Source organism: Ictalurus furcatus, chromosome 2 (genome assembly GCF_023375685.1).
Source record: "Ictalurus furcatus strain D&B chromosome 2, Billie_1.0, whole genome shotgun sequence".
Lineage (NCBI taxonomy): Eukaryota > Metazoa > Chordata > Actinopteri > Siluriformes > Ictaluridae > Ictalurus > Ictalurus furcatus.
This window is the reverse complement of record NC_071256.1, coordinates 23,620,637-23,635,772: the sequence shown is the minus strand read 5'-3', so window position 1 is coordinate 23,635,772 and position 15,136 is coordinate 23,620,637. Positions and strand designations below refer to the sequence as shown.

Here is a 15,136-nt window from a genome sequence, read left to right as displayed (position 1 = left end):
AACGCATTTAACAAGCCGCACATGAGCAACCAGGCAAGCCTGGCATGCTCATATGTTAATGAATGCGGCCTTTCTTTGTCACCTGACCTCCCTAAGCCCTGAACGTAAAAACCGCAACGTTTACTGTGACATTGTTGTGTTGGGTCTCACAGGGTCTCAGTCCTGATGCACACCTCTGCTACAGAACATTGCCTGTGTAATTCTGATTCTTGTGTGTGGTTAGGAGGTGTTATGTTCGTTTGTGTGCGTGTGTGTGTGTGTGTGTGTGTGTGTGTGTGTTCAGTTGTGGCAGTGTGTGCATGACTGACAGTCTTACTGTAGACAGATTGAACTACATTATTCATGTGCTCATGTTCTGCTGAGATGCGCAGACAAGATAAAGTGCTGCTGTGTCAGCTTGACACACACACACACACACACACAGACACACACACACACACACACCAGTCAACCTGAATCTCATATAACATGATTTTCCTTACTCTTCTCAACACTTATACTACATTGCTGTCTATGATTTGAAGTGTCCAGTCTGTTCACTTATCCTAATTAACATAATATAATTCACTGCACATTAGGGCAAAGCTAAAATGGGATGAAATATACTTGGCTGGTCTTTAATATACCTGGGCACAGCATGAAAGTATTACATATATGTGTGAAACACTGCTTTGTGACCAATGACAACCTATGAGAAAGTTTTGAAGACAAGCCATCAACATGAATTTGGAGTATGGTATGAGATGAGACTCAGCTAAATATACCAGATTTTTAAAAAAAATCATTTTGTTGACAAAAACTAGGACAAAAAGTATTTGCAGTAAAGTATGTGATTACTAAGTAATAGTTCTCTTTCTGCATTCAAAATTTACAGTCTCTCTCTACCACCAATACAGATCAACAATTTTAACGACATCATTCTGCACTTCGGCTTCTCATCAGATTTTCTATCCAATCAAATGCTGTTTAGAATCTGAAGCATAACTTTCCTGTGAGGTAAATTTCCGGTGAGGCTGTGAGGTAAGCTAAACGCTATTGGCTATTTAAAAAGTGGGAGGAGCCACCCAATATATCTCACCCTGACTTCCTGTGTCAGTGGAAGTTACGTCAACGCATCGACTAATTCTACGCGTTTCAAGGCACTTCATTGAGACTTTAACACCGATACAAATAAATGTCAGTGACAACAACAAAACACAAACATGCTTCTGGTTTTACATGAGCCGAATATTGCCATTCGAATGCAGTCATTCCCTTTTTTTTTTAATGAATTATAACACAACAGAAAATCTAATACTGTGTAATCCATTACTGTTTCTTGATCACCTGTGCCGCCATGACACATTATAAATCCATTTCTAAAACTGTTAAGTAGCTTTTCATTATTGATTCCTTTATCCCATTAGTCTATTTGAACTAACTATAACTCGATAATGCATTTAGCCATGACTTTAAGGAAGAGACATTTGATGTTTGTACTTCCAGACACGTGCTACATCCTTTCCTTCGCCATCATCATGCTGAACACCAGCCTTCACAACCCCAACGTGAAAGACAAGCCCACAGTGGAGCGCTTCATCTCCATGAACAGAGGCATCAATGATGGTGGAGACCTACCAGAGGAACTGCTACGAGTCAGTCTGCCTTTTTTATTTTTTTTTCCTCCTCCTCCCTTAATGTCTCCAGCTTTCATTGAAAAGACTCCTTTCGACGTTGCATGATTATTATTACAGCTATCAGCAGGGAGCTGCTTAGTAAAAATTGTATGATATTAAGAAGTATAATAAACTTAAACAATTAGATATCATTTGTGTAACAATGTGAAAAAGCACATTTATATTACGGATTGTGTTCAAGCCATTTTGACCCGACAGTCCCAAGGTGTAGTGAAGCTTAAAAATGTCTGGTGTTTAGTCTGTCATATGTCTCCATCCGAATGTTGATTTTGGGTGGTTATCATAACATACTGTGCATACAGCACAGCATGGGAAATAACATTGTTCCTCACAGAAATTGTATTATACAGATGTTGATAAAAGTTCAATAAAGAAATCATTATGATTCCGCACATCAGTCCATCCAGGATTTTGCGATCGCAGAAATGAATGCAAAATCAAGCAAATTCCACAGCGTTCAGAGGAGCTTGCAATTTTTCAACATTACCTCAAATTTTCTGCAGATTTCAAGTAGATTCATGTAAAAAAATAAAAAGCAACAAAAACTCTGCAAATCGCATCATAAAAATGCCGCAGCAAAATAGAGCATTTTTGGCCGCAACAATCACAAAATAAAAAGCTCTCGAAATCCTGTATGGACTGGCATATATAACCAGCCCAGGCATCAAATGGACACATGCTTTAGTTTGTTTAATTACATTTTACAATTACATTGACTACCAGGTGCTATAATGAGAAACAGGATTAAACAATCAGGATCATGCTTTTTTCCCATTTCTGTTTGAAAGCTCCTAGCCAGCTAGCTACTCACTGAACATAGGGATATCGAGATGACTGCTAATGAACCACTATAGATCTTCTGTAGAAGGAGAAAAAGAAGGGTAGATCTGCCTTTTATAAGAACTCTCATACAGGTATTTTTTGGCAATGTTATTACTACGGCAAGATTGTTTGATGGTAGTTCGTGCCTTAAAGGACACATTCGTGACATCACCGCTCCTACTAGTGCCTGGCATTGACACAAAGCACATGAGCATGTTGCATTTCTCAATTTAATTGTGCAGATCATGCAGGGATTTTATCCTCCTTATGGCTATGCTACTGCCTTCATAATTCTCATCATTATTTGTAAGACATTAGTGTGCACTAGTGATGTTCTGCTGATGACCAGAGCTTTGATGTGTGTGTTGAGAAGACTATATCAATATGAAAGTCTGTATCAATGTTTTTCTGTAATGACATAATCGATGACTTGAAGCTTTGTTTAGGGTGTTTCGAGCAGCCTATACTCCATGTACAAACATATTCAGTCTCAAATTCACTACCCACTGTCCCTGTCCAGTTGAAGCACTGTTTTGTTTTAATCCTATACACATGATTAACTGTTCAAATAACTTTTCCCCAGTGTACGAGAGGGGACCCCAAAATTCCCGGAATTGTTAAAAAAAAAAAAAAAAAAAAATGAGTGTTATAAAACTTACAGCTTTTCTCCTTTAATCCCCTTCAATGTACTATCCTTGTGGTGCAATACACTTGTCCCAGCATTTCTCCCATTCCTGGAAACATTTCCCGTAGTCATGTTTTGTCGTCATGTCCAGAGATTCCTGCATTTTTTCTGGATTTCTTCCATGGTGGCGAATCGTTTCCCCCTTCAGTCTCTTCTTTCATTTCGGGGACAAAAAGAAGTCACAAGGAGAAAGATCTGGCGAATATGGTGGATGTGAACCGATAACCACTTTGTCTCTGGTGCATTGTCGTGGTGCAAGATCCAGTTCTGGGTGCACCACTTCTCCAGATATGTTTCATTGACGCTTCCTGATGCACATTCGAATTCTGGGAATTGTTGGGTCCCCCCTCGTAATGTTTCTTGGAATTCTTATTGTTTTGCTAAAATCACTGTTTTTCCCCCTTCTGCGTCTTTGTGTCCTCTTCGGCTTGATCCTCTTCAGAACCTGTACGAGAGCATCAAAAACGAGCCGTTCAAAATCCCAGAGGACGACGGCAACGACCTCACACACACGTTCTTTAACCCTGACCGAGAGGGCTGGCTGCTCAAACTGGGTGAGTGAAACGCAAGGAGCTTAGTACTCTTATAATATTAATTCTATTTTTTTGTAATATTTGATCATTAATAATATTATTTTCCCCCAAGTGGTTATATTCATCTACAAATACTAACATTAATAGTAATTATTCAAATTTTGCAAGTACACTTTTGTTAGCAGAATGCCTGGATAAAAACATCTTGTATGAATTCTCTACAAGTGTGTATTTTAACGAAAGATGTGTTATCACAGGGCTGCCACGTGCCCCTACATTCATAATTGACGTTACCTTGACGTCATCTAGAGAATCATTAATAATTCATATATCTGCATTATCATCTGAAGACGTAAACCCACCAGCAGGTGCATTTGCAGCCCTAATGTGGAGATCTGATGAACTGTGATATTGGAACCACTCCTTGCTACTGTTTTTGAGATTGCTGAGTTTTGCTATTGCACTAAGCAGAACTGTTGACTTGTATATTGTGTACATTTACAAATGTATACATTTGTATACAGTTGCAATCAAAATTATTCAACCCCCATTGCAAATCAGGTTTATTGTCAAAATTTACAGACTTTCTGCTGTTTGCAATGAACAAATCAAACAAAAGCAATTGAAATAGTTCAACACAACGAATGCTTCAAGTGGTTTCCTAAGTACTAAAGATGCTTGCCATGAAGGTGTTGAATAATTTTGAAACTGGAGAAATCATTATAAGTTGCATTCTCAGTTGAATTTGTGTAAACCACTGGAAAATGTGTTGTGTTTAACTATTTCAATTGCTTTTGTTTGAGCTGTTCATTGCAAACAGCTGAAAGTCTGTACATTTTCACAATAAACCTGATTTGCAATGGGGGTTGAATAATTTTGATTGCAAGTGTATTGCATTTACAGGTACAGATATTTGCTCTGTTTCTTTCTCTTTACACACACACACACTCACACACATTCAGTACCTCTGGTGACCCCTGTTGAACTCCAGTGCATTGCTCTGCTGTATGTGAGCATCTTTTTATGCTGACATACAGCAAAACACTTCTCACTGGTCCTTTCTGTCCTGTTCCTCTGGTTAACAAATGATTTAAGCTGGGTTGCTTTCGGAGCCCGCACCAAACAACCACTTCAGGTGACTCACTGGACACTGATTCAGTGTTATGCAGTTGTTTTGTCAGGAACTAAGTTGGTCCCAGACCAGAGAAACAGATCCCTTCAATCTCCCGGGGTGTTGATCAGAATGCTGCCGCTGTGACGAGGAGTGCAGAGATGAAAAATGCAACACAATTGGTTCCAGCTGTCCTTTTCCAATATTGTAACGTCAATACATAAAGTGTGACGTTTGTTGTAAAATAAGAGCGCCCACTTGTGGTCAGAATAGGTCAGACACACAGGACAGTTCCCCATTCAGATTTATTTACCCTGGTTCATTTGTTATGCTTTCTTACCCTCATGCTTGCTGTTTAAAAAGTTTTCTGAAACAAAAGCACTTCCTTTGATCAGCAGTGTGCAGTGGATATAATTTACCATTTGATTTGATTTAATTTAATTTTTTTTGTTTTCTTTTCTTCCTCGTGTGTTCGTTTGTTCCCATGATTTTGGCTGTTGTCTTTTCCCTCAGGAGGTATGTACACCTGTTCCCTCCACTCTCCCCTTAAAGAAAACTAGTCCATCTCCTCGCTCTTGGGTGCTTCTGGTGGTCCGCCATGCTTTCCTTTTCCTCTCCTCTCTCTGGTGTTAGGACTCTTCCTTATTTTAGTTAAGCCTTATCATCAGTTTGGTCTAATTTTGTTTGCTGTCTGTTATTGTTGTTTTCCATCAAGCTGGTGGATTGCCAATGTGCCCTGCTCTCTCTCTCTCTCACTCTCTCTCTCGCTCTCTCTGTCGGTTGATTGCAGGGTGCTTGCAGTTTGGGTTCCATGTGACCACCTTAGTAAAGAGTTCTCACTGTTTCCTGTGGTGTTCAATTTTGTTTATTTACACTTTGGGAGCTGCAGTATTTTCTGTTAATCAGCAGTCTGGATATCTAGCAAACACCTAGCAAGACTAAGCACCACCCATAATATAGCATTAAGAATGACTATATCATTAGCACTTCATGTTAGTGCTTCATTTTATATTCATCTGATCAGGATAGTTTGTGGTGTTCATGCTTAATCTGGACTGAGCGGAAATGCTGCACCTAGACCAATGTGCTTGTGCTGCTGTTCTTCATGCTGTCAATGAAGCAGAGGCGTGTGTCTGTGTGTGTCTGCGTATGTTTGTGCGTGGCCTGCCCTGTTGCAGTTGGTGTGTGCGTGCATGCAAGAGAGTGTGTGAGTGTGCGTGTGTGAGAGTGTGTGTTTGTGTGTGTGTGTGTGTTTGTGTTTTACGGTGGGCAAGTGTCAATAGTTAATGCATTAATGAAAATTCTGAGCATTATTGTTGGCACTTAAACATACACATACACAAAAAGGATGTGCTATATGATATAATAAACAAATAACTGCACTGCAATAATGATATCTGAGTAAAAGACATCATAAATATTGGCTAATTTATCTATCACATATTATAATAATATATTATATAAGTTTATTAAGCCAATTTATAGACCCAAATTGTCTCAGATTTCAAGCTTGCAGTTGTCTCCTTCTGCTGCCAGACCACATTGTTTATTTCTTTAAACTTGTCCTTGTTTATAAATAAGGAATAAAACGCGACAAGACGTGCTCTTATGGGAAAGTAAACCACTTCAAATAGGTGTTTTATTTCTCTTATACCACAGCCATTTGACAACTACTATGAATTTTAATGGAATAATTTACTATTTTATACATTAGAAATAATACTTTTAATAGTTTATGGTTATATTTAATGTTGTGGAACATCCACAAGACAAGTTATCACTTACACTATAGCAACTATAAACATGGTGTCGTTCCCTACACCAGATAAAAACGTACACAACTGTCGTGAGAGAAATATAAAGCATTGGCACATTCTTGTCTGGAGAAGGCTGATTAGTTATCAGTACCGTTCATATTTTAGCAGCCCATTTGTTCTACTGTGGCCCATGTACTGTAGGTACATTGTTTGCTATTCCCCGTATCCCTGTTCGGCTCCATCAGCTAGGCAGTGCTCTGGGTTACTTTCCAATCCCAAACAGTCCAGGACACTCCTCCTAACCCTTAACCAGGTCCCGCTGCCAAATGACTGTGCTCATTAGTGCTTCTTAGAGATCATTCATCGTAATCATCTACCCAATCAACCAATCAGCTCACTATCTGGGACATATTCTCCCTGATGCTTCTCCCCGATGTCTCTGTGTGCTTGTTTGTAGCTGGATTATAGAAAATGGAAAACTGGTTATTCCTTGTTTAGAAAGAGCAGGCACTCAGGTTTCTAAAAATCTATTTTTGCAAAAATAATTATAGAAAATTTTTTAATTAATTATTTAGATATGGATTAAGAAAGAGTTTTGCATTTACATTTACTTCTCCCTTATGACGGATAGCTGATCATGACTGCCTGGATATCTGTATTTATACCATGGTCTGTCTGATTACTCGATTCTGATTGGCTGGAAGGTCTGCGTTAAAGCCGTATATACCACAAGTAATTCCGGACAGTTTAATCACCGTTCTAAATTAATGTGCTGCCTATAAACAGCTGGAATCTCTCTCTCTCTCACTCTAAGAACTCTCTGAATTGGCTACATCACTCTCTCCTCTCCACTAATAGCTGGTGTGTGGTGGTCATTCTGGCGCACTATGGCTGCCGTTGCATCATCCAGGTGGATGTTACGTACTAGTGGTGGTTGAGGAGATCTCCCCTCCATACTATGTAAAGCACTTTGAGTGTCTAGAAAAGCGCTATGTAAATGTAACTCTAAAACTATTTATTATAATTCATTCAAATAAATGTAATCTTATTGTACTACTTTATCTCTGTGTATGATTTAGAGCGGGCAGGATTCTAGATCTAACGACCCGTATATAAAATAACCAACGAAAATTAACTGTTACTTTTCACTTTTAAGTCAAATTTTGCGCTGCAATCATCAATGACAGCTTTAACTTGTCAGTGCTGGCAAGTGACCATGGTATAAGCGGGATAATCCACGGCTAGGTATGCATTACACGATTTTAATGCACTCCACTCATGTAGCGCACACCTATCCGTGGATTATCCCTTAAATATACTGTAGAGGAGGATTTCCAGCCTACATTTTTTTTGGAACCCTTAAGAGCTTAACTGCAGATCACTGAGCTCCTGTGTCGTTAAGCCCTGAACCCCAGCGGATAGTCTTGAACCTCTTGTATTCAGCTAGAAAGAAATCTACAGATGTTTTTGCCTGGTGATCATGTTGACGAGTGTGTCTGGCCGTTATTGCACTGTACCCATTCTCAGGTATGGCTGGACCCCTTCTTATCCCAGTATAGGTTGTTAGCCCCATGGACTGCTGAATGTCTGCATTTTAAATTGCATTGACAGAGTCGCTTCAGCTGATTAGCAGATTGCATTTAACAGAATATAAAAATCAAGTCTATGGTGGTAATAATTAATGACTAGTAGCGAGTGGGATGGGCATGCTCACTGGTTGCTGCTATTAGAGTTTATGAATAACTTGTTGCTTTTGCCCCCAGATTTACACATGGGAGTTTTATTTCTCCATTCACATGGAGCAAAAGATGTAGGCCCCTTAGGTCAGAGTTAATATACTGTAGTATACCATTTAGCAGTCAATGCAATTCCAACGTCTGTCTTAAATCTGATAATGCAGCTGAGTTGAATCGGGTATTTTTAAATACAAAAATGACTGAACCGTCCCGGATTATAATCTCCGCTTTGCAGTAAGATCAGTATCTTAGAATGAACCAGAATTAAAGGTTCTACCTGAAGACCAGATTCTACAGAGACTGTTGGACCATAATACAGGATTGGGAAGGAATGGAGTACTTGGGGGGATGATGGGAAATGGAGATATTTATAGAAATGCTCTCATTGTCTCAATTGCCTGCTCATCTGTCTGTCTTGCTTGCCGGCTGCTCCACTCTTCAACTTGCTGGGTGCTCTGAGGTTCCCTTGTTACGCGGTGCCATGATCAAACTAACCCCACTCCTTCCGCTTCACAGGTGGACGTGTCAAAACCTGGAAGAGACGATGGTTCATTCTCACAGACAACTGCCTTTACTACTTTGAGTACACTACTGTAAGTGCACTTAATGCATATTTTGATATTCCTATATCTGTGCTACCACATTATAGGATTTGTCACCGTCCACCAGACTGTATCACATGATGCGTCTTTTACCAGCTTAAAGGTCATGTGATCTAAAGAGACAAAACATATTTTAAGTCACATGGAAGCAAGTACACTGCAAAAAAAACGACATCTTAGCAAGTGTAAATGCCTTGTATATAGTCAAATGTATCAAGTATTTCTTATTATAAGATTACAATAAATCAAATATAAGATTATTAATCCTATTTCAAGCTATTTGTACTCGTTTCAAGCTTGAAATAGTATTGTTCTATATGAAGATAATTTTGCTCATTTTTAGCATTTATTTCTATCTGCCAAAAGAATAAGAACACTTCAGGCTTGAAATGAGTAATAATGTCCAGAAATTGGTTTAATGATCTTATATTTGGGTTATTGTAATCATACAATAAGAAATGTCTATGTTAAAGATATTTCCACTTGCTAAGATGACTTTTTTTACAGTGCAAAGGCAAATTAGTTTTGTACTGAAAAGGTATATTAATTCTCTCAAAAACACTGTATGCTGTGCACAAATGAGAAAGCTCTATGTCAGGTAAATAAAATGTTATTGTAATATATTCCACATTCTACAACTTGAGGACCTCATGAATTTTTTAATTTCCTAGCCATTGTTGCCTCTGGCCTGCTCATTAGAGATCTACATCTAGATTTATGGATAATGTCTATTAAAATTGCTATGCAAATAAAATTTAATTCAATAACGCAAAATACTTTCAGTCCCACCGTTTTTTTTCTTTTTGTTTGTTTGTTTGTTTTTAAAACCCTAGGTCTGTATAGAGATGGGTTGCATTTTGATCAGTTTTCCCAAATTAAATTGGCTTTCATCAACCAATGTAAATATCCTTAAGAGGGTGCCACAACACAGCATAATCAAATAGAACCATGATGTGTCATAATTTAGCTGGAAAATCTGTTTGCATCACTGTTTATAACAAGTTTTCCTTATTAATATTTCAGCTTTTTTCACCTCAGCTTAGCAGAACACTTAAGATACGTTAACATTTTATCGAGATTTTATCGCTGCAAGTCACCAGTCACTGTACTATGAAGTCGTAAGTAGGCGGTCCTACAACTGGTTGTCATAGTAACGTTTATCAGTGGGTGGCACATCTAGCATTCTACTTTTGACAACAAATCAGTTTTCTGGAGGGAGAGTGTGTGGCTACAAAATTCACCAGTGTATATATGCATCATATCCTACGAGATGAAGGAGAAGCAGTTCCATTGGTAGTCGTTACACCAAGTCGCTCCAAGTAAAATGTTTCTCAGCTTTGTCACACCCACATCTAGTCGCCAACGGTCACAGTTGCTCATGTCGCTGTAAGTCGCCAGCTCTCATTGAAAATAAATGGTCTCCGGTTGAGTTGTCACTGCAAGTCGCTCTATGTTTGAACATACCTTTAAGCAGGGTTTTTTTTTTCTTCCTGTACACAAATACAAACTTTGCATAAAATAAGTGATTAAAAACCCTACATCTGATAAAATCTATTCTTGCACATTAAATTTGGAATCATTCTCACTTTATATGCTACACATGCATTAATAGTGACTCTTCTCCTCCCAGGACAAAGAACCCAGAGGAATCATTCCTTTGGAAAACCTGAGCATCCGAGAAGTGGAGGACAAGAAGCCGGTGAGGTTTCTTCTTGGTCTTTAACTAATTTTGGCATTGGTCTTTAAGTAAAGCTATCTTTTTGCTCAAGACATGGCCCTCATTCATACTCGGGCTGTCCCTTAATTTAAATAGGCTTAGATAATGTAATAAAACAGCTATTTTCTGTTTATTTAGACTGCAGAGGCACATAGACAGAAGTAAGTGATGAAGTTGGTTGTACAGCGCTGTGAAAAAGTATTTGCCCTCATCCTGATTTCTTTTGTTTTTGTGTACATCTCATACTAAATGGTTTTTTTTGGAATACAATGAAATTTATTGGAATACAGTAAAATCATACATGGTATATTAATGACAATAAAGTTATTTTGCAACTTCTCATGTGCTCATTTATAGTAAAAACTGCTCTTCCATCCAGTACAATTGTTTAATCTGAGAGCAAACCCAGCACTATAATGAACACCTGGAATGTTCTGTCAAAAAACGATAAGAAGGTTAAGAGCCCTCCTTATCAGTGTAGGCACGATATGCATGCTATATATATCTCCGTATCTCTAGCGCCTGTGGTTTTGGTACCACTGAACTTAACCCAACTATAAAAACCCTCACAGTGCTGCACTCTACAGCATTACGGTCACTGAAAGTGCGTATTCAACCACAATTTCCAACCTTGTTTGACACATAGATCTATTTTCTTCTTGCCACATTGAACCAGAATTGAGATCAGCTGGGCCTGCTCAGCATTTTTATGCAAGTGACCATAAAAGAGAGCATGGTAGGATGTTAAATGCTTAATTCCTTTGTGCAGTAAACCTGCCTGGAAACATCTGCACAACATCTGGAAGCATATAAACTTTTTTTTGTAAGGGGGTAAACAAGAGGAAGTCTCATCCTCAGTCTGCAATTGTCAGTGCTCGCCATTAGAGGGAGCAGTCACACAGCCTCTTAAGCCATCTCATCGTTAATAAGAGAAAAATATCTCTGACACTTGCAGCGAACAGAAAGTTTTAGAATTTTGAAAAGAAATATTCAGTATTTTGATGCTGTCTATGTTAACTCCTTTGTACAAAAGTTCAGATTTTATTTGCGTCCTATCTCTTCTGTTAAAGCACATATTCAGACGATACGGCAATGGATTTGATCTAACTTGGATAATCAGTTTTTACACAAACTTGTGGAGTCCATCTGGAGTTCCAATTCATGGAAATCTTTCTAAGATTCTACTTTTAACTCAAGTTGTTGCTGATAATATAACTTGTAATGAAAACATTTGTATTGAATTAGAAACGAAAGCACAATAGATACATTTTCACTAAGTGAAAGTAATTAAGCTAGATAACATATTGTCTTTTAAAATGCTTTATACCATGGTCTGTCTGGACAGTCGATCCTGATTGGCTGGAAGGTGTGCGTTCAAAGCCTATAATGCACTGGTAGGTCCAATCAGTTTAATCACTGTTCAAAATTAATGTGCTGCCTATAGACAACTGTAACCATAGTAACATACAGTTACAGCTGCATACAGTAGTTAAACTCACAGCTTCATTATTAGTAGAGACAGACGCAGGTAATTCACACACACACACACACACACACACAATCCCTCTCTCCCACTAATAATTATTTATTATAATTCATTCAAATAAATCTTTTTGCACTACTTTATCTCTGTGTATGATTTAATGTTGGCAGAATTCTAGATCTAATGACCCGTATGTAAAATAATGAAAATGAACCGATATTTTTTATTCTTTCAGTCAAATTTTGCACTGCAAACATCAAACACAGCTTTCCCTTGTCAATGCTGCCAAGTGACCATGGTATAAGCAGGATAATCCATGGCTAGGTGTGCGTGACATGATTTTAATGCACTCTGCTTCCCATTGGGTGGTTCTTTGCCTCCATGTTGTGCATTAAAATCGTGTAATGTACACCTAGCCATGGATTATCCCTTACATATCTATACTTGTCTTGTATTTTTCTGTGGAGAGTATCTGAAATATCCCAACCTGTTTCCTATAATTTAATCTTTACACCTAACTGCATGGTATCTGTGCTTTAGAACAGGGAAGTAAGTCGTATTGATCGTCAATGTTGTCACTTGCGGTTACTTTCTTTTCTACAGTGGAATGTAAGGCTTTCAATCATTTCTTACTTTCTGCCCCCTAGTGAACATGTTCACATTATGTACAAATATGAAGTGCATGACATCATCACTTGTTCACAAATACACAGATGCAGAAGTATAAATCAGGCCTCAAGTGTTCCTGTTGTGGATCTATATTTGATTATTTATATTTGTGCTCCTCAGAACTGCTTCGAGCTCTTCATACCGGACAATAAGGATCAGGTGATTAAGGCGTGTAAGACGGAGGCAGATGGGCGCGTGGTGGAGGGTAATCACACATTCTACCGCATTTCCGCTCCCACCACTGAGGAGAAGGACGAGTGGATGAACAGCATCAAGTGAGTGGACACATCAGTAGGGACGCTTATTACTGACAATAAAGGATTAATGAAGTTAGTTTAAGTCCAACACAATCATCTGGATTTGAGAAAAATCCAGTTAATATCTAAGAAGCATAATAAAGCCATTTATATACTGTATGTGGTGATGTGGACTGCTAGGGGTCACTAATGACTTTTCCTGATAATCCTTTCTGCTGATCTGACAAATGAAATATGATCTGTACAACACAGGTTTAGTGTCTCAGGACAAACACTTTGATGGGTTTTAATTTAAAAAAAAATAATAAATAATTAAATGCCCTTTTTCGGTATGCAGTATAGCATGTATCTCTTATATGATGTATGATCTTGTGTGTGTGTGTGTGTGTGTGTGTGTGTATATATATATATATATATATATATATATATATATATATATATATATATATATATATATATATAAAAACTACAGTATGTCATTCTAGCATGTCTTACATTTGTTGCCACTGTTTTAGACAAGGGTTTATACAATGTTTTTTTTTTTTTTAAATAAATTACTTTTTAAACTGTATGTACTGTACATCCTGAAAAATAGCCCTTGATAATAAATGCTTAAAGTGCTTTAAAATTCTTAAGTCAAAATATGATAGGTATATGCAATGTGCTATTATGAAAAATAAAATAATAACATGTGCCCCACAAACTAAATGATCAGTACTTGTACTTAAACAGACCTAACACTGGCAACTGACAGCCGTAGTTTCATCTCTTGGGTAGTTAAAAAAAATAGTGATTGGAAAGTTTTACAACTACAAATTTGGGGCATCAGTGTGAACCCTGAATTAAAGGAGATAAAACTTTAAAACACCAAATGTTAAAAAAACAAAAAGTGTCCACTGACCTGCTACACAATTGAGCTTGTGTTCATGGGGTGATTCATCTGCTGTTCCAAATAATCCCACATTTTCTATGGAATTCAGGTCTGCTCAGTCAGAGCATCCCAGTGTTCCATCGTGCTTTCACTGCACTGTGCAGTTGTTCTGCCAGAATGTAGGAGTGTCAGTGGTGTGTTCTGCTTAGACATGGTTCTCTGCCCTGTCAGAAAACAAAGTGTTTTTCTACAGTTACAGTTAATGACTGCAAAGCGCTGACACTGGAAAGTCTTTCCAAAACGTTTGTCTTACAGAAAGAATGATTATTTTCTGAATATAATCATATTATATAATATTTGTTATTATTATTATGACAAATAAAAATGATTATACTTTTTTTTTTGTTAAAAAAAAACAACATTTTTTAATTTATTTATTCACATTATTACTATAAATAATAAACCTGTGGTTTGAATTACAGCTGTTAAACTGAAGTAACACCATCTGACTAATCAGATTGAAGAATTCAGCAGGGTTGTGGTGTATGTAAGGGATAATCCACTTTTTGGTGTGCGTTACATGATTTTAATCCATGGAGTGCATTAAAATCATGTATTGCACACCAAGCCATGGATTATCCCGCTTATACCATGGTCACTTGCCAGTATTAAAGCTGTCATTGATGTTTTCAGTGTAAAATTTGACTGAAAGGATTAAAATAACGGTTAATTTTCATTAGTTATTTTATATGCTGGTCGTTAGATCTAGAATTCTGCCCACTCTAAGTCATACACAGAGATAAAGTAGTGTGATAAAGTGAAGTAGTGTTATATATATTTGAATGAATTACAATAAATAGTTAGAGTGAGAGAGAGTGTGTGAATGACCTGTACTATGCTGTGTCTCTTCTAATAATGTATCTGTGAGTTTAACTATTGTATGCAACTGTAACTGTATGTTACCATGGTTACAGTTGTTTATAGGCAGCGCATTAATTTAGAACGGTGATTAAACTGACTGCTGATTAAAATTCAGACAGACCATGGAATAATGTACAATAAGTCACTGTTATTGGTAAATTTAACTAACCTTTAATCCAGGGAGTTAATAATCTAAACTAAACTAGGTGTATGCAGACAATTATTTAGCCTTATATTATCCATTATTATATTGTACAAAATTTTTTCTTCTTTGTAGGGAATTAGATCCCTGTGTG

At 37.5% G+C, this 15,136-nt stretch overlaps 1 protein-coding gene across 3 annotated transcripts in view; it reads left to right on the top strand.

Moving 5' to 3' along the window:
* The window catches only part of cyth1a (cytohesin 1a), a 71,619-nt gene that overhangs the window by 52,919 nt on the left and 3,564 nt on the right, over positions 1-15,136 (top strand). The window contains exons 8-12 of one of the 3 annotated variants that reach the window (XM_053654012.1): positions 1,486-1,634; positions 3,626-3,737; positions 8,837-8,913; positions 10,553-10,621; positions 12,912-13,066. In XM_053654012.1, the coding sequence (XP_053509987.1) occupies positions 1,486-1,634; positions 3,626-3,737; positions 8,837-8,913; positions 10,553-10,621; positions 12,912-13,066 (562 nt within the window). Of the gene's footprint in view, positions 1-1,485; positions 1,635-3,625; positions 3,739-8,834; positions 8,914-10,552; positions 10,622-10,777; positions 11,227-12,911; positions 13,067-15,136 lie in introns of those variants that run through there. The other 2 variants (XM_053654021.1, XM_053654030.1) reach the window with 2 other exon arrangements.